Consider the following 26,286-nt stretch of genomic DNA (forward strand, 5'->3'; position numbering starts at 1 on the left):
TAAGTCTGTAGTTTAACTTAGTCGGTAGTTCAACTTCTACAAGTAGCTAATCAACCAATTAACCTCAGTCTAACTTCCAACCTACACCAAATCCTTTAACTCTCTACCTAATCAGTAAGCACCCAAAACTTTCACACTAACCAGGCAGACATCACCAGTCACTCTATCCTCAAACTTTTAACCAGGCAGACCACTCTATCCTCATATCTTTCAATCAGGCAGCCCCTTCTAGTCCACTGGTAAACAGGCAGCCTTAACAAACAATTAACTGACTACCTCTATCCCTCAAACTTTAACACTATCTGACCAATAACTAACTGACTACCTCTATCCCTCTAACCTCCACACTATCTAATATAAAACTATCAACCCCCATCCTAACAGTAAATATAAAAAAAAAAAAAAAAAAAAAAATTAGAATAAAATTATATAGTTAATTATAAAATAATCTTTTTTTTTTTATTAATCATGGCAGGAAGGACCAGAAGCAACAAGACTTCAATCAAGTCAGGCTGTCCAGTCACCGAGGGTATCCAGGGGGTGGCTACGGCACTCGTTCAGACAGAGGGGAAACCAGGACGAAATGCAGAGGTCTCTGTACAGACCGAGGCCATCCCCACCCCCCCCACAAAGTTGTCTACAGTCTCCACACAGACGGAAGCAATGGAGCAGCTAGATGACAGCCTTTTGCAGGAGCTAAGGAACCTGAGAGAGGAGGTCCAGCGCCTACGAAGCATTCGTGACGACGAGACCTTCATCGACGGAGTCATCCAAGAGCTATCCCAGATCACCAATCAGGAATCCATACCCACAACACCCAAAGCAACTAAGCCAGCAACCAACCCTGCTACCTTGAGACCAACCACCGGAATACAGGAGGAGACTGAAGACGCTGACTCCTGGCAGCTCGTAACTTCCTCCACAGGAAAACACAGAAAACATTCTTCATCTTCTGTTTCTTTCTCTCACATACAGGGCTGTTCTACATCGACCCCGCAAATCACCTTGAAGAACAGATTCCAGCTACTCCAGGAAGTATCTGACAACGAGGTACAGGGTGTTGTTCAGCAGAAGGCCCCAGTTCCGGAGACAACAGGTCGTCCCACCCCTAAGAAGCGCAGAGTGGTGGTGGTAGGGGATTCGCTACTGAGAGGCACCGAGGGACCAATCTGCAGATCAGACTTACAATCAAGAGAGGTTTGCTGTCTGCTGGGGGCTAAGATTCGGGATGTAACCGCTTGCCTGGACAGACTCATAAAGCCCCAGGACCACTTCCCTATGCTTCTCATCCACATTGGAACTAATGACACTGCAAGGAACACCCATGAGAGCATACAAGAAGACTTTAGAGCCCTGGGTGAGAGGCTGAGGAGGATGGAAGCGCAGGTGGTCTTCTCCTCGATCCTTCCAGTGAGGGGCAAAGGTAGAGCCAGAGATGAGCGCATCCAGAGGGCTAATGACTGGCTGCGAGGATGGTGCAGGGAGATGAACTTCGGGTTTCTGCACCATGGAGAGACGCTGCAGGGACTACAGGGATCAGACGGGCTACACCTGACAAGAAGAGGGAAAAACGTCCTTGGACACCGACTAGCCCACCTACTTCACAGGGCTTTAAACTAGGTAAGTTGGGGGAGGGTACAGGCTCAATCAACCCACCTGGCGAGCTAGGCTGCCAACACTTTTTGGAGACTGGGGTAAGTGGACACAGAAATCCTGGGTTCAGGACTAGGGCGAGTACACACATTTCCAAGACTGGGGTGGGTACATGTTGTGATTTGGGGTCTAGGGAGGGTACACACCTTGCAAATTGTACCAAAAGAGTCCAAATAGCTCAAGCGGGAATTCCCCCACAGAGTACACACATTTCTGTGTCTGGGGTAGATACTCACAATAAAACTAGCATTAAAAGCGAACATGCGACATGGAAAGCCATGTACGTCAACGCCCACAGTTTGGGCAACAAGATCCTAGAATTAGAGACTGAAATGAGGAACGCTGACCTGGATGTGGTGGCGATATCTGAGACCTGGCTCACGGACTCCCACGGGTGGGACATGGTCATACCAGGCTACAATTTACTTCGCCGGGACAGGGAGGGCAAAATGGGAGGAGGTGTAGCACTATATACTAAAGATGACATTAAAGTCACCAGAATTGCAGATGTCAGGTACACAGGGGAATCCCTTTGGGTAAATTTGGCCAGGGGGAAAGACAAATGCCTGTATCTTGGCGTAATATACAGACCCCCAAATCAACAGGAGGACCTGGATATGGAATTGATCGGAGACATAGAGAATATCACCTTGCGTGGGGATACAGTACTGTTAGGTGACTTCAATATGCCTGGTGTGGATTGGAACACACTTTCCTCTGCATCCAGCAGCAGCAGGAGGCTATTGAACTCTATAAAGGGAGCAAGACTGAAACAACTGGTACTGGAGCCAACAAGGAAGCAGGCAATACTGGACCTGTTACTTACAAATGGCGAGAGTGTCACAGAGGTCTCAGTGGGCGAGGCATTGGCCTCCAGTGACCACAATATGGTATGGTTCAATCTCAAAAAGGGGTTCGCCAAAGCTAACACATTGACCAAGGTCCTAAGCTTCAAGGACGCCAACTTCGAGGACATGGGGGAATTCATCCATCAAGCGCTACAAAACCAAGCGGTAACAGATAACGTAGAAGAAATGTGGTCAGCTCTGAAAAATACCATACAGGAGGCAACCAACCGATATATAAAATCAGTAAGTAAACGGCGAAGGAACAATAGGCCACAGTGGTTCTCTGTGGAGATCTCGGGCCTCATAAAAGAAAAGAAAAGAGCGTTCATTTCTTACAAACAATCAGGGAACCAGGACTCGAGAGAAGACTACCTGGTCAAGGCAAGAGCCGTCAAAACAGCAGTTAGAGAGGCCAAATTCCGAAACGAGGAGACGTTAGCAAAGAACATCAAGAAGGGCGATAAATCCTTCTTCAGGTATATTAGCGACAGAAACAGAAACACAGGCGGGATAGTACGCCTTAGGAAACCAGACAGGAACTATGTAGAAGAGGACTCGGAAAAGGCTAAACTTTTAAACGAATACTTCTGCTCGGTCTTCACCCGCGAGGAGCCGGGATCTGGCCCTCTGCTACAGACGAGGGATTGTTCAGTAGACCCGTTTAGTAGCTTCGAGTTTACGCCAGGCAGTGTCTACTGTGAGCTGTCTAAACTCAAGGTTAACAAAGCGATGGGGCCAGACAACCTGCACCCCAGGGTGCTCAGGGAATTGAGTGATGTCTTGGCGGAACCACTATCCGCGCTCTTCAATCTCTCCCTTAGTACAGGTATAGTCCCGTTGGACTGGAAAACGGCTAACGTCATTCCACTCCATAAAAAAGGTTGCAAAATGGAGGCTGCAAACTATAGACCGGTGAGTCTCACATCAATAGTGAGCAAGCTGATGGAAACTCTAATCAAACATCAATTGGATACGATCATGAACGAGGAGAATCTACGGGATCCCCGTCAACATGGATTTACTATGGGGAGATCCTGCCAATCCAACCTGATCAGCTTCTTTGACTGGGTGACGAGGAAGCTGGATGTTGGGGAGCCCCTGGACATCGTATACTTAGACTTCAGCAAAGCTTTCGATAGCGTACCACACCGCAGGCTGTTGAACAAAATGAGTTCTATAGGATTGGGTGACACTTTGACAAAATGGGTTGAGAACTGGCTTGGAGGCAGGCTTCAGCGAGTGGTGGTGAATGGCACCCCCTCTGAAATGACAGAGGTGATCAGTGGAGTGCCGCAGGGATCGGTCTTGGGCCCGATCCTGTTCAATATCTTTATAAGAGACTTAGCAGAAGGGCTTCGAGGTAAAATAACGTTATTTGCAGATGACGCCAAGCTATGCAATGTAGTAGAAAGGAGTGTAACGATCAAAAACTCAATGTCCGACAATATGACGCACGACCTACTCCTATTGGAGCGCTGGTCTAGGATCTGGCAACTAGGTTTCAATGCCAAAAAATGCAAGGTCATGCACCTTGGCAACCAAAACCCATGCAGAAGTTACACCCTTAATGGCGAGATCCTAGCAAGGACTGTAGCAGAACGGGACTTAGGGGTGATCATCAGTGAAGACATGAAGACTGCCAATCAAGTGGAGCAGGCTTCATCTAAGGCTAGACAAATCATAGGGTGTATACGTAGGGGTTTCGTCAACCATAAGCCTGAAGTCATTATGCCATTGTATAGATCCATGGTGAGACCCCATCTGGAATATTGTGTACAATTCTGGAGGCCTCATTACCGGAAAGATGTGCTGAGACTAGAGTCGGTCCAGCGAATGGCCACCCGGATGGTCTCAGGACTCAAGGACCTCCCATACGAGGAACGGCTGGATAAGTTGCGGCTATACTCACTCGAGGAACGCAGAGAGAGGGGAGACATGATCGAGACGTTCAAATATCTCACGGGCCGCATCAAGGTGGAAGAAGATATCTTCTTTTTCAAAGGTCCCACGACTACAAGAGGGCATCCGTGGAAAATCAGAGGAGGGAAGCTGCACGGTGACACCAGAAAATACTTTTTCACTGAAAGAGTGGTGGATCGCTGGAATGGTCTTCCACTTCAGGTGATTGAGGCCAGCTGCGTGCCGGATTTTAAGACCAAATGGGATCGTCACGTGGGTTCTCTTCACAGAGAAAGGTAGGGGTGGGTCATTAAGGTGGGCAGACTAGATGGGCCGTGGCCCTTATCTGCCGTCTATTTCTATGTTTCTATGTTTCTATGTTTCTGTAAGTCAGATGAATTGGGACATGGGTGTAGGCTTCTTTTAGATCTAAAGAGCATAGCCAATCATTTTGATCCAATAATGGGTATAGAGTTCCAAGGGATAATATTCAAAACTTTTCTTTGAATAGGAACTTGTTTAGGTCTCGGCGGTCGAGAATTGGATGTAGAACTCCCGTCTTCTTTGGGATGAGAAAATACCTGGAGTAGAACCCCTGATTTCTCTGAGAAGGGGGGGGGGGTGGAACTACCTCTATGGCATTTAGTAGAAGCAGAGCCTCTATTTCCTGAAGAAGAACATAAGAACATAAGAAGTTGCCTCCGCTGAGGCAGACCAGAGGTCCATCTCGCCCAGTGGTCCGCTCCCGCGGCAGCCCATCAGGCCCATTGCCTGAGCAATGGTCCCAGACTATCCCTATAACCTACCGCTACTCCTATCTGTACCCCTCAATTCCTTTATCCTCTAGGAACCTATCCAAACCTTCTTTGAAGCCTTGTAACGTGGAGAGTTATTTGCTGCGGGTTTAAAGAGAACTCTCTTGAAGGATGATCTAGAGCAGGGGTGCCCAAATGGTCGATCGTAATCAACCACTAGATCACAAAGGCAACATGAGTCGATCGCGTTGCCTTTGCGATCTTTTTCTTCCTGCCTCCCCGAGCCAGGCCAGGCGCGTACAAGCACTGAACCCACAAGACTTCACCTCCGATGTCAATTCTGATGTCGGAGAGGAAGTTCTGGGCCAGGTAATCGCTGCTTGGCTGGCCTGGAACTTCCTCTCCGACGTTAGAATTGACATCGGAGGTGAAGGCTTGTGGGCCCAGCACTTGTACGTGCCAGGCTTGGCTCGGGGAAGCAGGGAGAAGTCAGCGTGGTGGCTTGGGGGGTTAGGGAAAGAATCAGGGAAGTGGAGAAATTGGCGCGATGGCTTGGGGGGGGGGCAGGAGGGCGAGAGAAAGAAAGACAGGCAGGCAAGGGGAGAGAGAAAGAAAGGCAGAAATAAAGAGGGGGACAGGGGGAGAGAGAAAGAAAGAAAGGCAGAAAGAAAAGGGGAGGGAGCAGAAAGAAAGAAATATTGGATTTACAGAAAAAGGAAGTGCAACCAGAGACTCATGAAATCACTAGACAAAAAGGTCGGAAAAATGGTTTTATTTTCAACTTAGTGATCAAAATGTGTCCGTTTTGAGAATTGATATATTTTGCACTATGGCCCCCTCCCCTTTTACTAAACCACAAAAGTAGTTTTTAGCACAGGGAGCCTATGAGCGTTGGGAGCTGCAAGGGGCATTCAGTGCATATATTTGTCTATTTTTATATAGTTGTTACGGAGGTGACACTGCATATTTTGATCTCTGAAAAAAACCCCGAATACAAATGATAATTAACATTTTCTCTGCGTACAGTGTGCTTTGTGTTTTTTAAAATTTTATTGTTGGTAGATCATTTTGACTAGGTCATTTTAAAAGTAGCTCGCAAGCCAAAAAAGTGTGGGTACCTCTGATCTAGAGGAATGGTGAGAAAATGAAGAGTGTAACCCTCCTTGATGATTTTGAGAACCCACAAGTCGGTTGTTATAAGAATACAACGTTGATGGTAGATTTGCAAACGACCTCCAATTGGATAAGGAAGAGGTTCAGATATGGGAACAGCAGCTATGTTCTCAAGAAGCGCGTCAAAATGACTGACTAGGCTTCTGAGGAGCTGCTATCTGAGCTTTCTGAGACTACTGTTGCTTTTGTTTCTTTTGTAGTGGCGATCTAGGAACAGAAGGTTTAGTAGTATATCGCCTTTGATAGAAATAAGAAGGTTTGGTTGCTTATCTTAGTTTTAGTTTTTGTTTTAGGTTTAGTTTTTGTTCTGACCAAAGAATTCCAACTTGTTTCATGCAGAGTTAACTTTTGTGTAGCTGCCTCGATGGAGTCACCGAAAAACTCATCTCCTAAGCATGGAATGTTGGCTAACTGGTCCTATAGATCAGTGTTTCTCAACATGCGGTACGCATACCCTTGGGGGTACACGACCTGACCGCTGGCCGGGATCCCTGCCTGCCCCCGCTGAAGCCACTGCCACCGGGGATCCCTCCCTACCTCCGTCTGCACACCTGCTACACCCCACCCCTGAAGCCGACCCTGCCACCTCGCCAGAGCCGAAACTCTCCATCAGCAACATCTAGCAGAAACTCCACACAGGGACAGGCCAGGGCGCATGCAGCAACTCACAATTCTGACATCGGAGAGAAGGTTCCGGGCCAGCCAGGCAGCAATTGGCTGGACAATAAATGATTCTGTATGAGGAATCAAGTTTTCTTGGAGCCACTATAATTGTTAAAGGTGTTTTCCAATTTTTGAGAAATATCTCTTTAAGAATGCCATATAATGGTAACTTGAGGAGTTCTTTGGGAGGTTCATCATAGTCTAAGGTCTCCAAGTACTCCGCCTTGTGACCATTGTCAGCTTCCAATTTGACAGGTAGGGCTTTGACCAGCTGTCTAATGTATCTAGTAAAATAAAGTCTCTCTAAAGGAGATTTTCCTCTAGGTTCTGAAGAATGTCGGTGCTTCAAAGTAGAGGAATGATGCTTCGAAGAAGAGCGTTGGTGAGACAAGCAAGAACATCAATGTCTTGAGCATCGTCTAGAAGAAGAATGAAGATGTCTCACAGGAGATCCCTGAGGAATTTGATTATCCAATGGATAGCTGACAGCAGTACCTTGAGGCCTTGTAACGCTATGTTCAGGCTGGGCCAGTACCAAGGGAGTCGATGCTAGCACCGACATGCAGTACAATTTGAATATATTACCGAGCTCTCTCTGGAAGAACTCATCAAGTTTCTCCCTAAAAAAAGGCACCGATACTGATGGCTGAACAGCTGGTACCATCAGTGAAGCAGGTTGTCTTGGAGTGTTTATGTTTATTTAAGATTTGATATACCGCTCCTGCATTTTACTGACCTAAGCAGTTTACAATGTGTCAAACTAAAATAAAATTAGGTACTTGAGAAAAACTACCCTTTTTGTTCCAAAGGTTCACAATCTAGCTGAAGTACCTGATAAACTAAAAATATGTAATAACAACATATAATACATTTCCAAGATCAAAAATCAAAGAGATAGAAAATAGAAAGAATGAAAGAAGATAAAAAATAAAAAATAAAATAAAACAAATTTAAGAGATAGAAAAGTCTCTGGAGTGGCCTGATAGCAAACAGTCATACTTTAGTGCAGGTCTTAATACAACTACTGGCATAGCACATTTCACAGATCTGTCACTGGCAGAGCTTGAGAACATCAAAGAAATTAACATTTCTAAAACATATCCACTAAAACTGTTATATGAAATAAATAAACCCAAATCAACACGAATCAGTACAAATTAATACAAATTAAGGCAGACTGCGATCCCCATTCCATTATTCAATTCGGGAAAGCCATTTGAAAAAAAAAAAAAGTGCTTTTAGATGTCTCTTAAAATTTTGAAATGATTTTTCCTTTCTTAACTCTGGTAAATTGTTCCACAATATTGGAACCATGTAGAAAAATGCACCATTTCTGGTTGAGTCAAATAAACAACAATGGGGCAAAACACCGCTCTAAAAAATCGAGAGTAGAGTGATTAGAATGAGTAGCAAAAATAATGTGAAATAATCACTCAATTGTAGATAATCCAATGTATGTAAGTGTATACAACTGATAACCAAGTTATATGCTCAGAGAAATGGAGGTGATAACAGGGATACCCCAACACTACCACCTCACCGCCCAATCATTGCATAGTTTGTACAGTTGATTTTGGAACTTGTCACTGTTATAGATGTATATTTCATTGCTCACGGCTACTACTTTTCAAATAAGTAAACATTATATTGTTAGTCTGAAACTGCAAACTAACAATATAATGTTTACTTATTTGAAAAGTAGTAGCCTTGAGCACTGAAATATACATCTATAACAGTGACAAGTTCCAAAATCAACTGTACGAACTATGCGATGATTGGGCGGTGAGGTGGTAGTGTTGGGGTATCCCTGTTATCACCTCCATTTCTCTGAGCATATAACTCGGTTATCAGTTGTATACACTTACATACATTGGATTATCTACAATTGAGTGATTATTTCACATTATTTTTGCTACCCATTTCTGGTTGAGGCAAGGTGAGCCTTTGAAATATGGGGAACAGCTACTCTATTGTCATTTAAAGATCTCAACAAGCGACTAGGTGTGTAAAATAACACTAGATTAAAGAGATATACCCCCTCTTTTACTAAGCTGCGCTTTTAGCACGTGCAGAAAATTAGTCCACGCTAAAACCACACTACGCGACTAAAACTAATGCCTGCTCAATGCTGGCGTTAGTGTCTAGTGTGTGCAGCAATTCTGTGCATGCTAAGCGTGCGCTAAAACTGCTATCGCAGCTTAGTAAAAGGAGCCCTTAATGCTTGTAACTCAAATAATGCCCTATGTGCCAGCATCAGGATTTTAAATTTAATTCTAAATTCCATTGGTAACCAATGGAATTTCAAATAAAATGGAGTTACATGATCAAAGACGTGTGTGCAACCTAACAGCCGAATTGCCACATTTTGTACCGTTTGTAAACATTTCAGTTGCCCTACTGTTATTCCCGCATATACCAAGTTGCCATAATCTAATTTAGATAGAACAAAAGCATGGATTAAACTATGTAACGATTTCTCATCCAGGAAATCTCGAATAGCTCTAAGTTGTCTTAATGCCCCAAATCCTTCGCAACTGTAGATGAAATCTGCTTCTCAAAATTCAAATGACAGTCAATTATAATTCCCAAATACTTAAAACTATCTCTACATGCTGATGGTGTAGTGAAAGATTTACGTAGTTGTGGTGTTACCTTGTCACCGGAAATACAACATGCTACTGTTTTTGACATATTCAATACTAGTACATGTTCCCCCCAACCATTCTTCTATCCTATCCAAACCATCCAAAAGAGGGCTCAGATCCAATGCTGAAGGGGATAAATCATATACCAACAAAATATCATCTGCATAGATATATGTACTGATTCCTAATTCCTGACTTCATCTTGCAAGAGGATTCAAAAATATATTAAACAGAATAGGTGAAAGGGCTGAGCCTTGTGGTACCCCACAGTCCAATAAGCTATCACTTTAAAAGTACGATCCCGGAGAAAGGCTGCAAACCAATCCCAAACCACTCCTATTAAACCTATTTCATGGAGCAATCTCAATAGAAGTTCATGGTCAACTAGATCAAATGCTGAGCTTAGATCTAAAAATATTACCATTGTGAAGTTCCCGTGATTCAAGATAGAGTGAACTTCACTAAGGAAACCTGCTGTGTATAGTTTGAAATCCTGCCTGTCTTGGATTTAGAACCTTTGTTGACTCTATATAAGAGACCAATTGCTCTAAAACTATCTGCTGTCAGTTTTACTAAAAAGCAAAGATTTGAAATTGACCTATTAAACAAAATAGGTTTAATAACTGCCTTTTTCCAGCATACTGGGACCTCACCCTTATTTAAACTGTTATGTATCATATTTAAAGCCAAAGCCAATAGCCTATATCTAGAGCACGATAGCCATTGTGACGGGATGGGATCTAACTCACAAAAAGTATCATGCATTTTACTCAAAAGTTTCTCTAGTTTTGTCAATTTAGGCAGTTGAAAAGTTTACCAGTTATGGAGGGGAGATGGGAGAGATGCCAGGGCAAGGGGAGGGAAGGGAAACTAAAGAGACAAATGCCAGACCACAGGGGAAAGGAAGGAGAGGAGGTGCCAGAGCAATGAGAAAGAGATAGGAGAGGAGAGAGAGCCAGGGCATGGGGGGGAAGGAAGAGAATTTGATAGAGATGCCAGATCATGGGGTGGAGTGGGAAGGAAGGAAGGAAAGGAGAAGAGAGAGATGACAGAGCATAGGGGAGGGGGTGGAGACAGAAAAATGGAGAAGGGATGAAGCTGAAATGAAACATGTACAAAGGAGAGAAAGGGCACAGGATATATAGTTTATTGAAGGGACATAAAAAGAGGGAAGATGCCGTAAGGAAGAGAGAAGGCGGACACTGGATGGAAAGGGCAATGTGTGTGTTGGTGTTCTAGTGCACAATTCTTCAACCGCTGGTCCGCAGAAAATTTCTGCCGGTCCATGCAGGGCCGGCGAGATCAAGTCGGCAGTTAAATTTCCTGCCGACTGCGGCTCCTCCCGACTGTGGTTCCTGCTGACTAATGTTCCTCCCAGCCTCAGGCGATCAAGACAGGCTGCCGATGTCGGGGCCTTCCCTCTGTGAGTCTTGCCTGTTCGGAAACAGGAAGTTGAAACAAAATAGGCGGGACTCAGAGAGTGAAGGTCCCAACGTCGGCAGCCTGTCTTGATCGCCACCCCTGCCAAGTTGCTGAAGAGGGCCGCGGGGAAGTTGCGATTAGAACGGAGAGAGCTGCAGATTCAGGTGCAGGTGGAGGAAGATGGTCAGCATGTGCGAGCAAGATCCTGGGGAGCCTTCACAGTGGCTGTCTCCCCTCCCACCAGCTCTCCTATTTGCCAGGGCAGTGATTTACCGGCAACTTCCTGCAGTCAAGTACTGAGAGCTGCTGGAAGGGGAGACAGCCACTGTAGGAGGCAGGGAAGCTGCTGGATAAAGGGAGAGCTGTTACTGGACTTGGAGAGAGTTAGAAGGAGAGATGCTGCTGGGAGGGGAGGAGGGAAAGGGATGGGAAGAGAGTTAATGTTGGATAGAGGGAGGAGGGAAGTGAGAAGAAGGAGAGATGCTGCTGGGAGGGGAGGAGGGAAAGGGATGGGAAGAGAGTTAGCACCACCAATCATTTAGAAAAAACAGTAGCCAGGGGAAGAAAAATGACCACTATTGCCACCAATACATCTAAATCAGTGGTTACAAACTCGTGGCCCACGGGCTGCATGCGGCCCGCCAGGTACTCTTTGGAGACCCTCGGTATTATAAAGATTCTTTATGGAAAACTTGTGCCTTAAGTGTCCGGTGGTCGTGTTCGCAACCGCCTTCAGCTCTCACTTCCTCCAGCACAAGATTATGTACACACGCACAAGCTGCACTGCCTCCAGTGATTACCTTACGTTCTGGAATGTTGTCCGCCTCACTGCTGTAACCTCATGCAACCGCTTTCCTGCGTCTGTACTCAATTATGAGGTGCAGCGGAGAGGACAATCGTGTACAGACGCAGGAAAGCACTTGCATGAGGTTACAGCAGTGAGGCGGGCAACTTTCCAGAACTTAAGGTAACCATTGGAGGCAATGCAGCTTGTGCGTGTGTACATAATCTCGTGCTGGAGGAGGTGAGAGTTGAAGACGGGTGCAGACGTGACCACCGGACACTTAAGGCACAAGTTTTCCAGGCACAAGTCGGATATTGATTCTCCCCTCTACAAAAAAACCTAGAGGACTACACCAAAATCTTGTCTCTTACAGTTGATAATTTTAGAATCTAAATCACAATTTTGCATGAGGTAAAAAAAATAGTTTATAAGTCTTTCCTTAATTGCTTCTGATAATTTCAGCTATACACAGTGTAACATACAGAAAGTGAAAAACTATCTAAACTTCACTTTCTGCATGTTGCACTGCTTTCAGCTGTGTATAGCTGAAATTATCAGAAGCAATTAAGGAAAGATTTATAAACTATAACAAGTTTTACCTCATGCAAAGTTGTCATTTCTTTAATAAGACATTAACTATTTTTTCTGCAGTCCTCCAATGACCTACTAATCCAAAATGTGGTCCTGTAAAGGGTTTGAGTTTGAGACCGCTGATCTAAATGCAGTCTGCGGTAACTGTTTCAACACCCATACTGAAACCATTTTGAGCATTCTCTGCAAATTAGTATGTGTGCAAACCCAGCACTAACTGCAAGTTAACATCAGTAGTAATTTCGAGCATTAGCCCCCAGGAGAGCTGCTCTGTCCCAGTGACAGCATTCACTTGTGTTCCTAATTCAATCCTGCTTGTTGACAGAAAACAGCTACACCACCAAACAAGGTAGACTTTTCCAAAGTCCTATACCTTGACAAGCTGTTACTAATTACTGCAGATGTTGCTCAGTTATTTCTGGTATAAAGCCATTTTTTTTTTTAAATAGTAGCAGGCAACAAATGAAATATTCACTTGGCCCTACTACCTGTATGATCATATCTGCTTTCTTTCCCTCAAGGACTGTCACGTCTACTGAAATAGTAAATAACTACAGGTCAGCAAAAAAGCTTCTCAGTAATAATTTAAAAAGCCATTCAACCAAACATTTTGGCTTTATCTTTTGAAAGCATCATAGATTTTTGTTCATTTAGTAGCATACATACAAAAGGAACTAAAAAAATAACCTTTGGTAAGATCATCCAAGCAAACTGCTGTGCAGTAATCATACTACTTCATCCCTGATCTCAGGATTAGAGTTATACAGAGTTAACCCCTATATTGAAACAGAGGTAATCTAATTATGCAGGATACTAAATCCTCCTCCTGTGTCCAATATTTTAAGCGCAATGGGGAAAGAAGCCCAGTTCAAGGAAAGAGAAGTTTTTGAACGTTAAAATAAAGATTAAAAGGATAAGGGAGAAAGTTTACCATTTCTTTTTAACAACATCTTTAACTCGGCTGTTCCCAATACAACCGCGCGGGTGTAAGAGCCGCCCCATCCAATGGTGAAGATCAATCAAATGATAAAGTTTGATTTACCTGCTCGACTGACGCCGTTCTCCAAGGCCTACACTTCCTGCTCCTTTTCTAGCTCGCCGCCCCGACCTAAGAGCAGCTGTGGACCGCGGCGTCTTGATGCCACTTTCCCTCTCCTCCAAGGAGTCTGAGAGCTGAGAGAAAGCGTAAAGCAGAGAGCAGAAACCACAGACGAAACACAGCAGCACCAGCCGCACCCGGCGCCGCATGTCCGACTAGCCACTGGCTGGTCGCCCTGGGCTCGGACTGGGCAGGCGGGAGCGGTGCGAGACGCAAATAGTTGCAGCCGCCCAGCGAAAAAGCGCGCGCCGGCCCTAGATCGGTTTACTACAAGAGAGGCCTAGCTCCGCTCCAACAGCTGTATCGCTGTAGTAAAACTACCCTACACACGCTCGTGGCCGCCAAGTGAACAGCAACAGCTCTCCGGCGTCCCAGGAGAAAAGGGGGAGTGGAATTGGAGGAGAGCGAGATGAAGCGCAGAGGTACGTGGATGGCTTTTTAGTTTTTCATACTAGAATCGTAGGTGAAGAGGAAGTTTAAGAAATCTAACTGATCTCTCTGCGTTAAAACACGATATAGTATGTAATGGAGAAAGAAGAAAAGAGATCAAACAAGGTATGGTAATGGACAGGGCTTTTTTTTCTGTAGGCACAGCACTGTTTTTCATTGCATACTAAAACTGACCCTTGCTGTGGCGTACCAAGGGAGGGAGGGAGGGGGCGGATCGCCCGGGTGCACGCTCTTGGGGGGGGGGGAGGTTGTTAGCCAGCCAGGTCCGGAACTTCCTGCCCTATTGTGCAACAGGACCTGCACCTCGGCGCGGCTGCCCCCTCTGATGTACTTGCTCTGGAGTAGAGTCGGCAGCCGCAGCTGAGGTGCAGGAAGGTCCCGCGATGACTAGGTCTGTCTCTGGAAGCAGTAAGTTAGGTCGGAAGGGGTGGACCGGGCAGACATCGCGGGACCTTCCTTGCACCTCAGCAGTAGCTGCCGACTCTACTCCAGAACAAGTAGGTCAGAGGAGGTACACCAGCAGCTACAGTCATCAGCGGGCCCTTGCTGCATGAAGGGAGCAGGACTGCTGGGATGGAAGAGTGGTGGAGGGAGAGAAAGGGGGCAGGGTGGTATGGAAGCATGGTACTGATGGAATTGGTGTGCAGGGAAAGGGGAGAGAGACACTGCAGTGAGCACTAGAACACCAACACATACATTGTAAAACTAAACAAGCCAGATCCTGTACAGTCAATTAATCCTGTACAGTCAATGCTATCAGAAAGCCATGTCCCTTTCATACACACAGACAGATACACCCTTGCCCAATATGGAATAATCACACAAACTAAAAATAGAAATATGTAGACAAAAGTTAAACTGAACCGCCAAGAAACCAGACTCTGCATACAATGCAACACTACAACACCACAAAAACAGTAATACATGCCCTCTAATACTGTGCAAAATATAAAGACAGTAGATGTAAATTTGAAAAAAATTAACAAATAAAAATAAAACAAATAATGAGAAATAAGAAAATACCATTTTATTGGACTAATCCCCGTAAGCTCGGTCCCCATCCCCGCAAACCACCTGATTCCATCCACACAAGCCTTGAATTGTTTTATATTGAACTTATTATATTAAAGTATAAAAAGAAACAATATTCTGTACAATTGTCAATTTATAAATCAGCGTCTTCTCCCCACTCTCTCTTCCCCATTTCCTTTCAGCGTCCTCAGCCCACTCTCTCTCCACTTTCCTTCAGCGCACGCACATAAAAACAAGCAAGTAATTTTATATCATTTTCATTCTATTCATTCATAAAAATTAAAGTCTAAATAATGCCAGTCACATAACAAAACATGATTTTACAAAAATAATTCCCTGCACAGTCAAGCCTGCAAGGATTACTAGATGTCTTTCAGCAGCTTCCCTCCCTCCCTCCCTCCCCCTTATCTTCGTGGCCGTCAAAATGATCTACCAACAATAAAATTTTAAAAACACAAGGCACACTGTACGTAGAGAAAATGTTAATTATCATTTATATTCCGCGGGTTTTCAAAGAGGTCAAGGCAGATGACTTTATGCAATGTTACCTCAGTAACAACTATACAAAAATAGACAAATATACCCCCTCCCTTTTTACTAAATTGCAATAGCGGTTTTTAGCGCAGGGAGCTGCGCTGAATGCCCCACACTGCTCTCAATGCTTATAGGCTCCCTGCGCTAAAAAACGCTATTGCGGTTTAGTAAAAGGGGGCCATAGTGCAAAATATAGACAGCATATATCAATTCTCAAAACGGACACATTTTGATCACTAAATTGAAAATAAAATCATTTTTCCTACATTTTTTGGTAATTTCATCAGTCTCTGTTTGCACTTTATTCTTCTGACTGTGCATCCAATATTTCTTCCCTTTCAGCCTCCTGAATGCTTCCTCTCCACCAGACCTCATTCCCTCCCCCAACTTTTTCTTTCTTTCATCCTGCCCCTTCTTTCTTTCTCTCTCCATGCCCCCTTTCTTTCTGTATGTCTGTCTTTCTCTCTCTCTCTCCGTGCCCCATTTCTTTCTTTTTCACCCTGCCCCCTTCTTTCTTTCTCTCTCCATGCCACCTTTCTTTCTCTCTGTCTTTCTCTCTCTCTCTCTCCGTGCCCCATTTTTTCTTTTTCTTTGTTTCATCCTGCCCCCTTTCTTTCTGGCTCCCTGTCGTCGTCGTCCCCCCATTTCTTTCTTTCTCCCTCCCCTCCCCTATGCCACTGCCATTGGGAAAATGCTGCCACTGCCGCTGGGGAATAGGCTGCCACTGCTGCCATCGGGAACAGGCCCGCTCCAAGTTCGCCTGCTTCTCTTCCCCGCGGGGCCGACCAACTCTTTGCTGCCCGACATCAATTCTAAAGTCGGAGAGGACGTTCCGGGCCAGCCAGGCAGCTATTGGCTGGCCCAGAATGTCCTCTCCGACGTCAGAATTGACGTCGGGCGGCGAGAGTTGGTTGGCCCTGCAGGGAAAAGAAGGGAGAACTCGGCCGGCTTGTTCCCGATGACGGCAGTGGAAGCCTTTCTCTGGCAGCAGGCTATTCCCCGGTGGGTGGCCAGCTGTGCACCCGGGGCGGACCGCCCCCCCCTTGGTATGCCACTGTGGGGAAGGATACTGGATGGAATTGGATTGGAGGGAAAGAAAGGGGAGCAGATGTTGACGGAAGTGGGGGGAAGGGAGAGACGAGGTAGATGCTAATTGAAGAGGAGTGGATGGAGAGAGAAAGGGCAGATATTGGATGGTAATAGGGAGGGTAGAGGGGTGCCTATGCTGGATGGAAGTGGACAGAAGAGAGAAGGTACTAGATGGAAGGGGTAGAGAAAGAGGGCACATGATGGAAGGAGGGGATAAATAAAAAGAGGGCACATGGTGGTGGTGGGGGGGAAAGGATTGAGTTAGCGAACTACTGGAGGGGTGAGGGAAAGAGGTGGCAAGCTGCAGGTAGACAGTAAAAAAGGAAATTGATGACAGGATAGTAAGAACGTAATCTAGACAGATGCAGAAAATAAATTGAAAAGGAAAATGAGGGAAATAGGGAAAGTGATCGCAGAGGAGAGGTATAGGAGAGAGATGCCAGACCAATGGGGGTGAAAGGAGAGATGGAAGGGGGGGCATACAGTTTCTGTAAGGGGCATAGAAGGAGAGAGGATGCCATATAGGGGCAGAGAGACAGCAGACAGTGGATGGAAGGAAGAGAGTAACAAGAAGATGAGGAAAGCAGAAACCAGAGAAGACAAAGGTAGAAAAAAGATTATTTATTCATTATTCTGTAAACTTAACTTTTTCCCTGTTTTTAGGGAAAAAGTGAAGTTTTCAGTAAAATGTGGGGGGTTACAACCCCCCAAGCCCCCCACAACGCGGCACGATCTGTATAAAGTAAAGTGAGAGGATTCCCCCACACACACCCCCGTCGGAGCCCCTAAAAACAGTTATTTTCTTCAGCGCGCACCTCTGCGCTGCGCTCAGTTGTCGGCGCATGCCTTTGTCTTCCGCGGTTTTGACTTGACACCGTCAAAAAATGATGGGCCCGGGTGTTGCATATGTAGGTACGCCACTGCACCCTTGGTCCCTAAGTATTAATGAAAAGGCCCAGGCAGATTCTTAACATAAGTCCTTCCTTTTCAGAGATTCTGTGGTGAGTTGCAAGCTGCCTGGCTATTGTGGGGGCGAGTCCTTCAGTGATCACGCCAACCCTGAAGGATGGCCTTGAGATAAAATGCATTAATAATGGATATTTCACGTTATCATAGGAACTGGCTCTGTGAATGCCAGTGGGTGCCAAACACCCCCTAATATTTACAAAGCTCATTTAGGGGCTGATGTGGAAAGCTGCCACCAGCTCAGCCACACAGTAACTGGCAGAGAGCAGTGCAGTAACAGTGTTGAGCATGGGTTTAACTCAAATGACGTGCATAACATAACATTAATTAAAATGAATGTGTGTTAAGTATGTCACACAGTACAGTAGTAGTAGTAGCATAGTCACCAGGGCCTGGGTCCCCTCCAGAATTGTGCCACCTGTGGAGTGGCTGGCAGGCATGCCCAAACCTTGCCAGCTGGAGCAGTCTGTTGCCTGAGCCTCCTCTGTGCTGCTTGAGTAGTGAGAAAGTTGATGGCATGCTTCAGCCACCAACGTTGACACTCCCACATATGCTCAGTTCAGTAGCATAACTGAAGTGCCAGAGTGGGACCGCAGAAGACAAATGCAAATAAGGTTGGAGGTGTGCTAGAACCTGATCAATTTTCAGAGGATAATGTTCGTAAGGAGCTAGCTAAACCAAAGGTGGCCAAAGCAATGGAGCTGGATGGTGTATATCCAAGGATACTGAAGGAACTCCTTTTCAATGCTTCTCTAGAGTTGGGAGTGGTACTGGAGGACTGGAGAAGGGCAGATGTGGTCCCTCTCCACAAAAGTGGTAGTAAGGAAGAAGTAACATAGTAGATGACGGCAGATAAAGACCCGAATGGTCCATCCAGTCTGCCCAACCTGATTCAATTTAAATTTTTTAATTTTTTCTTCTTAGCTATTTCTGGGCAAGAATCCAAAGCTCTACCCAGTACTTTGCTTGGGTTCCTACTGCCGAAATCTCCGTTAAAATCTACTCCAGTCCATCTACACCCTCCCAGCCATTGAAGCCCTCCCCAGCCCATCCTTCACCAAATGGCAATATACAGACACAGACTGTGCAAGTCTGCCCAGTACTGGCCTTAGTTCAATTTTTAATATTATTTTCTGATTCTAGATCCTTTGTGTTCATCCCATGCTTCTTTGAACTCAGTCACAGTTTTACTCTCCACCACCTTTCTCGGGAGCGCATGCCAGGCATCCACCACCCTCTCCGTAAAGTAGAATTTCCTAACATTGCCTTTGAATCTACCACCCCTCAACCTCAAATTATGTCCTCTGGTTTTACCATTTTCCTTTCTCTTGAAAAGATTATGTTCTACGTTAATACCCTTCAAGTATTTGAACGTCTGAATCATAAGTCCCCTGTCTCTCCTTTCCTCTAGGGTATACATATTTAGGGCTTCCAGTCTCTCCTCATACGTCTTCTGGCGCAAGCCTCCTTTCATTTTCGTCACCCTCCTCTGGACCGCTTCAAGTCTTCTTATGTCCTTTGCCAGATACAGGCTCCAAAACTGAACACAATACTCCAAGTGGGGCCTTACCAATGACCTGTACAGGGGCATCAACACCTTCTTCTTTTAAAAACAAGCAGAGGGACCAGCCACCACTATCGGGAGCCCATCAACCCGATCCTGCCGGGTGTCTGAGCTTCGCTCCCCCCCCCCCCCCCCGCAGTCCGCTGGGGAGAATCAACTGTCTGCTTTCTTTTACAACCTCCCTTTACCCACACAAACACATGAAAAAGGCCATCAGCTAGATATGGTAGCCATGTCCACAAAGGACATCCCAAACCCTGCCATCTCTATACGTAAAGGCACCTGGTATCATGATATCTGGTCTGATCATTTTACTTATTATTTCAAGCTAATCTGGTCTTATTCTAAATCTAAAACACGCCCAATAATAAAAAGAAAACATCACACCAGAGGCTATATTAATCCAATAGATTTCTGTTCACAATATGAATTGCAATCAGCGATAGAAGAAGGAATCGATTTCTGGGATCACTGGATGACAACCAGCACATCCATTTTAGATAAAATCGCCCCTATACGCAATAGCAAAAGCAATGCAAATAAATATAACAAATGGTTTGACACTGAACTTCTAAAACTGAAACAACTAGCTAGACGACTAGAAAGAACTTGGAAAAAAACAGGAGAACTAACAGACCGTAACAAATAGAGAGCTAACATAAAAATCTACAAACAAATGATAAAAGACAAACGTAAAGCATTCTACTCAATTAAAATCAACTCATCTTGTAATGGTTCACAAGGAATCAATACAAAAGAGCTATTCAACCTGATCACAAATTTATTTGACACCGCTCGCTACACCACACCCACACACAACTCTAAGTTACCCTCTGCAAATGACTTAGCACTACACTTCAATTCGAAAATTAAAAACCTTAGAATTCATTGTTCAACAAACGACTCTAGTGATCATCCGATACCTATCACCCAAGGAAATGATACACCGGCAGACATGATCTGGAGCTCCTTTCAAGATTTAGAGTGGAACAATTACAACAGACTATATAACAAATACTCTAAATCCTATTGCTTTCTGGACTCATGCCCTCCAGAAATCATGAAAGCGGCACCTTTAGTATTTAAACTATCGTTGATGCAATATTTGGCTCATAACCTAAAAACTGGGAAGTTCCTCTCTAATAATGGTCACATAATAATAACGCCAATTATAAAAAATCGAAAAGAATCTTCAGCTATAATATCCAACTACAGAGAAGTAGTATCCATTCCGTTTATTGTAAAAATTATGGAGGGATTGGTACACACCCAACTGATGGATTATCTGGATCAGTTCTCTCTCCTACATGAAACTCAATCCGGTTTTAGACCATTATTCAGTACTGAGAAAGTAATTGCGGCTATTTTAGACAATCTGCGCCTACTGTTTAGTAAGGGCCTTAATGCCCTGTTTATGCAATTCGATATGAGTTCTGCCTTTGATCTAGTAGACCACGGGAAACTGCTGCAATGCCTAGACGCCATTGGTATCAGGGACGAGGTGCTGAATTGGTTCTGAGGCTTCCTTATGTCCCGCACTTATCAAGTACATTTTAATTATGAACTTTCAGATACCTGGAGCAATCCATCCGGTGTGCCACAAGGGTCTCCGCTATCTCCATTGCTCTTCAACGTCTACCTGTCCTCACTAGGCACGCAGCTAACCCAGTTAGGGATAAAACTATTTAGTTATGCGGATGATTTTACGATCATCATCCCATTCGTTAATTCTATCTCTGAAACTATTCCTAAAGCTTCAAAAGCCATAAACGTGATGGAGCACTGGATGACAACCTTTAGGCTCAAACTTAATTCAGAAAAGACAACTTTCTTCGTTGCTTCGCCACATCCGCTTGACACCAAATCACCACTATGTATCAATATTCTTAATTACCCTATCCAACCTACCATAAAGATACTAGGTGTAACTTTGGATCAGTGCCTAACCATGAGAGACCAGGTGGACTCCTTGATCAGAAAGGGATTTTTCACTCTCTGGAAACTCAGATCCATTAAAGTTTATTTCGATACAGTGGCATTCAAAACCCTAGTCCAATCCCTTGTACTGAGTCTACTTGACTACTGTAACATCGCCTATTTAGCAATTTCCCAAAAGAGCATGCAGCGTTTACAATTGATGCAAAATGCAGCGGTCAAACTGATCTATGGGCTGAGGAAGTTTGACCACGTGACACCCTACTACCAGCAACTGCATTGGCTGCCAATGGAGGCGCGCGTAAAGTTTAAATTTGCCTGCTTCTGCTTCAAAGCACTACACGGACTTGCCCCTAAATATATAACTGACCTTTTCGTCTTCTCAGCCAACAGACACAAGAGAAGCTCACATTCCAACTTCGTTTCCCCCCAGTGAGAGGTTGTAAACTGAAAAAACACCATGAACATCTTCTCTCGCACCAAGCAGCATCATGGGGTAAAGACCTAGAACAATTGCTTTCGCCCACTACTTATGAGGAATTTAGGAAACGTCTGAAAACACACCTGTTCCTAAAGTATCTAGACAACTGATCCTCTCTTCTCTCTCCCCTCTATAGCGATTAACTTGTTCTATTGATCACTCTCTCCTCAAAAATGGATTTCCTGTCCTATTAACCCTCTTTCTTCCTCCCCTCTTAAATTCAATCAATTTGTACCTTTGCTTAATCTTTGTAAACCGCATAGAACTTCACGGTATTGCGGTATATAAGCTGCTATTATTATTATTCCTTCTACTGGCTACACCTCTCTTTATACAGCCCAGCATCCTTCTGGCAGCAGCCACTGCCTTGTCACAATGTTTTTTCGCCTTTAGATCTTCAGACACTATCACCCCAAGGTCCCTCTCCCTGTCCATGCAATCAGCTTCTCTCCTCCCAGCATATACGGTTACTTCCGATTATTAATCCCCAAATGCATTACTCTGCATTTCTTTGCATTGAATTTTAGTTGCCAGGCATTAGACCATTCCTCTAACTTTTGCATATCCTTTTTCATATTTTCCTCTCCCTCTTTGGTGTCTACTCTGTTACAAATCTTGGTATCATCTGCAAAAAGGCACACTTTTCCTTCTAACCCTTTAGCAATATCACTCACAAACATATTGAACAGGATTGGCCCCAGCACCGAACCCTGAGGGACTCCACTATTCACCTCTCCTTCCTCCGAGCGACTTCCATTAACCACCACCCTCTGGCGTCTATCCGACAGCCAGTTTCTAACCCAGTTCACCACTTTGGATCCTAACTTCAGCCCTTAAAGTTTGTTCAACAGCCTCCTATGAGGAACTGTATCAAAGGCTTTGCTGAAATCTAAGTAAATTACATCTAGCATATGTCCTCGATCCAGCTCTCTAGTCACCCAATCAAAAAATTCAATCAGGTTCGTTTGGCACGATTTACCTTTTGTAAAGCCATGTTGCCTCGGGTCCTGTAACCCATTAGATTCAAGGAAGTACACTATCCTTTCTTTCAGCAACACTTCCATTATTTTTCCAACAACTGAAGTGAGGCTCACCGGCCTGCAGTTTCCTGCTTCATCCCTGTGACCACTTTTATGAATAGGGACCATATCCGCTCTCCTCCAATTCCCAGGAATCACTCCCGTCTCCAGAGATTTATTGAACAAGTCTTTAATAGGACTTCCCAGAACCTCTCTGAGCTACCTTAATATCCTGGGATGGATCCCGTTTGGTCCCATCGCTTTGTCCACCTTCAGTTTTTCAAGTTGCTCATAAACACTCTCCTCCATGAACGGCACAGAATCTACTCCATTTTCTCATGTAACTTTGCCATACAATCTCAGTCCTTCTCTAGGATTTTCTTCTGTGAACACAGAACAGAAGTATTTGTTTAGCACATTTGCTTTTTCCTCATCACTCTCCACATATCGGTTCCCATCATCTTTTAGTTTAGCAATTCCATTTTTCATCTTCCTCCTTTCACTAATATATCTGAAAAAAATTTTGTCTCCCTTTTTTACATTTTTAGCCATTTGTTCTTCCGCCTGTGCTTTTGCCAGACGTATCTCTCTCTTGGCTTCTTTCAGTTTCACCCTGTAGTCCTTTCTGCACTCCTCTTCTTGGGGTTTTTTTATATTTCACGAACGCCAACTCTTTCGCCTTTATTTTCTCCGCCACTAGTTTGGAGAACCATATCGGCTTCCTTTTTCTCTTGTTTTTATTGATTTTCTTCACATGAAGGTCCATAGCCATTTTTATCGCTCCTTTCAGCTTAAACCACTGTCTTTCCACTTCTCTTATGCCCTCCCATCCTAACAGCTCTTTCTTCAGGTACTCTCCCATTGCATTAAAGTCCGTACATTTGAAATCTAGGACTTTAAGTAACGTGCGGCCACTCTCCACTTTAGCCGTTATATCAAACCAAACCGTTTGATGATCGCTACTTCCTAGGTGAGCACCCGCTCAAACATTAGAGATACTCTCTCCATTTGTGAGGACCAGATCCAATATCGCTTTTTACCTTGTGGGTTCCGTCACCATTTGTCTGAGCAGAGCCTCTTGAAAGGCATCCACAATCTCCTTCCTTCTTTCCGATTCCGCAAACGGAACATTCCAGTCCGCATCTGGCAGGTTGAAATCTCTCAACAGCAGAACCTCCTCTTTCCTTCCAAACTTTTGGATATCCACAATCAGATCCTTATCAATTTGCTGTGATTGAGTCAGCGGTCTGTAGACTACACCCACGTAGATAGTAGTTCCATCTTCTCTTTTCAGAGTGATCCATATTGCTTCTTCTTTTCCCCAGGTCCCTTGCATTTCGGTCGCTTGGATATTGATTTTTACATAGAGAGCTACTCCTCCACCTTTTTGACCATCTCTGTCCTTCCTAAAAAGATTATATCCCGGTATGTTTGCATGCCATCCATAGGATTCATTGAACCATGTCTCTGTGATAGCAACAATATCTTGATCTGCCTCTAACAGGGCTGATTTCTGTGTTAAATAAATGAATGGAAACACTTTTAAAACAGAGAAATCCAGAGGATTACAGGACCCAAGTCAGCATGGACTCACTACAGGTAGGTCTTGTCAAACAAATATGATCAATTTCTTTGTCCAGAGAATTGAATGGAGGATGAGTGCTCAGTGGCGTACTAAGGGAGGGCAGACCATCCCAGGTACCGTGTTTGCAGGGGGCATCGAGTCTGGTGCCTCTCCTCCTCTCTACCCCCACCCTACCATGTACCTCTTTCAATGTTCGCTGACAGGAGCAGAATCTTCCACTTGCTGCTCATGCTGGCCTCAGAGCCCATCTGACATTGCTTTCTGGTTGCAGAACCAGGTCGTGACGTCAGGTGGAAGATGCTACTTGCGCCAGCAAACGTCAAGAGATATGTGGAGTTGGGCACTGAATCAGCAGAAAGAGTGGGGGGAGAGGTGCACAGCACGGCGCTGTCATCCCAGGTGCCATCCACCCTCACTATGCCACTGAGTGCGCTAGATGTGGGGTATTTAGATTTTAACTACCACACAACAAGAATGAAAGGAAACCTCCAAATTAATGAATAACAAATTACTACACAGGTTCCACGCACAACTATAATTTGCTAAACAAGAGGAAAAGACCTCAGATGCCTGCGCCACATAGAATATAAATTCACAGCGTGGTTAGAAGTAGGACAGGATCTCAATCATAGTTCACGAGAGGTGTTTTGACCTATGATAGAGATCCTGTCCTGTTTTTCCTCTTGTTTAGCAAATTATAGTTGTGCGTGGAACCTGTGTAGTAATTTGGTATTTAGATTTTAGCAAAACCTTTGACAGTGTTCCACACAGGCATCTAATAAATAAACTGAATGGTCTATGTATAGGCCCCAAAGTGATGGACTGGGACAAGAATTGGTTGAGTGGAAGGTGACAGAGAAGATCTCTCTGAGGAAAGGGATGTTACCAGAGGTGTGTGCCTCAAGATTCGGTTCTTGGGCCTGTTCTTTTTAACTTTTTTGTAAGCTGTCAGGTAAGATTTGCCTCTACATAATCAGAACACACAGCTTGTTAGCTGGGAAACTTTGCTTGTATAACCTTCAGCATTGATAAGAGAAATAAAATATAACAATTTAAGATGAGTACTCAAAAATATTGTCATGACAACAGAATGTTAACCCAGCATCACTATAGTTCACTAATCAGTCACAGTCCCTTATATGTGTTCTTCAGTTACACCAGGCCATATACAAAAAGAACCTCCTGGTATAAGTGAAGAAAACCTTAGATCCTCAACCCGGGTTGTTGTTTTTTTCTAATCACAATGCTTTTGCAAAAGAGACCAGCACAGAAAACATAAACAGCCTCTTTTACAAAGCCGCACTAGCGGCCCCGAAGCCCATAGAGATTTAAAGGGCTTCAGGGCCGTTGTGCGGCTTTGTAAAAGAGGCCTAAAGTGTCTTATCAGGCACTCATATTTGTAACAGATCTCCCAGATATCTAGAAGCAACCTCACATAAAACACTGAGTGTTACTAAGAGATGGATATGAAAATTCCCTATTAATCTTCTCCAATAATACTCCAATCAGTCAAAGCCATACTAGCCTTGTGGCACTTTTTTTAAATACAACAATAAACTATACTAGACTTAATGATTATCTATTAATTAAATACAAAAAAGGAACCATTCCTAAAAGTCAAAATGATCCTGTTTATTTTTAATTATTAATTAAACAGGGACAAGCCTCAGATTACGGAGTAATTTTCCCATTCTGGGATTTCTTCCAAGAGAAAGGAATTCTTTTCTCTTACTCCAATTTACATCATTGGCATGAACCCCTCCTCCGTACCATAACTAAAAACATTTAATATTAATTACTTTATTATTAATTCATAAAAAGTTTATATTATATCTCCTAGCTAAATCCCCTTTTTCTAATCTTCTTTTAAATGTTCAATATTTATTTAATGTTCAGTGTTCATTTCACTTAATTCCTTCATATTTAAATTAATGAATCTATACTTCTTAAAAACCTTCTCAATTCATTAGTATTGCATAGTTGGGACTATCATGAAAAGACCACTCAGTTCATTTCAACACAAAAACAGACAGAGAAAAATGTTCAAAACTTTTGAAGTGCACTGATGCTTCAAAGTGCTTTACAAAAGTACCTTTGTG

At 44.1% G+C, this 26,286-nt stretch overlaps 1 protein-coding gene across 4 annotated transcripts in view; it reads right to left on the reverse strand.

The window, feature by feature from the left end:
• Nucleotides 1-14,134, reverse strand: part of GXYLT1 (glucoside xylosyltransferase 1) — a 99,263-nt gene extending 85,129 nt beyond the window's left edge. Inside the window, exon 1 of one of the 4 annotated variants that reach the window (XM_033959274.1) lies at nt 13,476-14,134. In XM_033959274.1, the coding sequence (XP_033815165.1) occupies nt 13,476-13,681 (206 nt within the window). In that variant the 5' untranslated portion in view covers nt 13,682-14,134. Of the gene's footprint in view, nt 1-13,364 lie in introns of all 4 variants that reach the window. The other 3 variants (XM_033959275.1, XM_033959277.1, XM_033959276.1) reach the window with 3 other exon arrangements.
• Between the last annotated feature and the right edge of the window lie 12,152 nt (nt 14,135-26,286).

The sequence above is a fragment of the Geotrypetes seraphini genome, chromosome 9, assembly GCF_902459505.1.
Source record: "Geotrypetes seraphini chromosome 9, aGeoSer1.1, whole genome shotgun sequence".
NCBI classification, from domain to species: domain Eukaryota; kingdom Metazoa; phylum Chordata; class Amphibia; order Gymnophiona; family Dermophiidae; genus Geotrypetes; species Geotrypetes seraphini.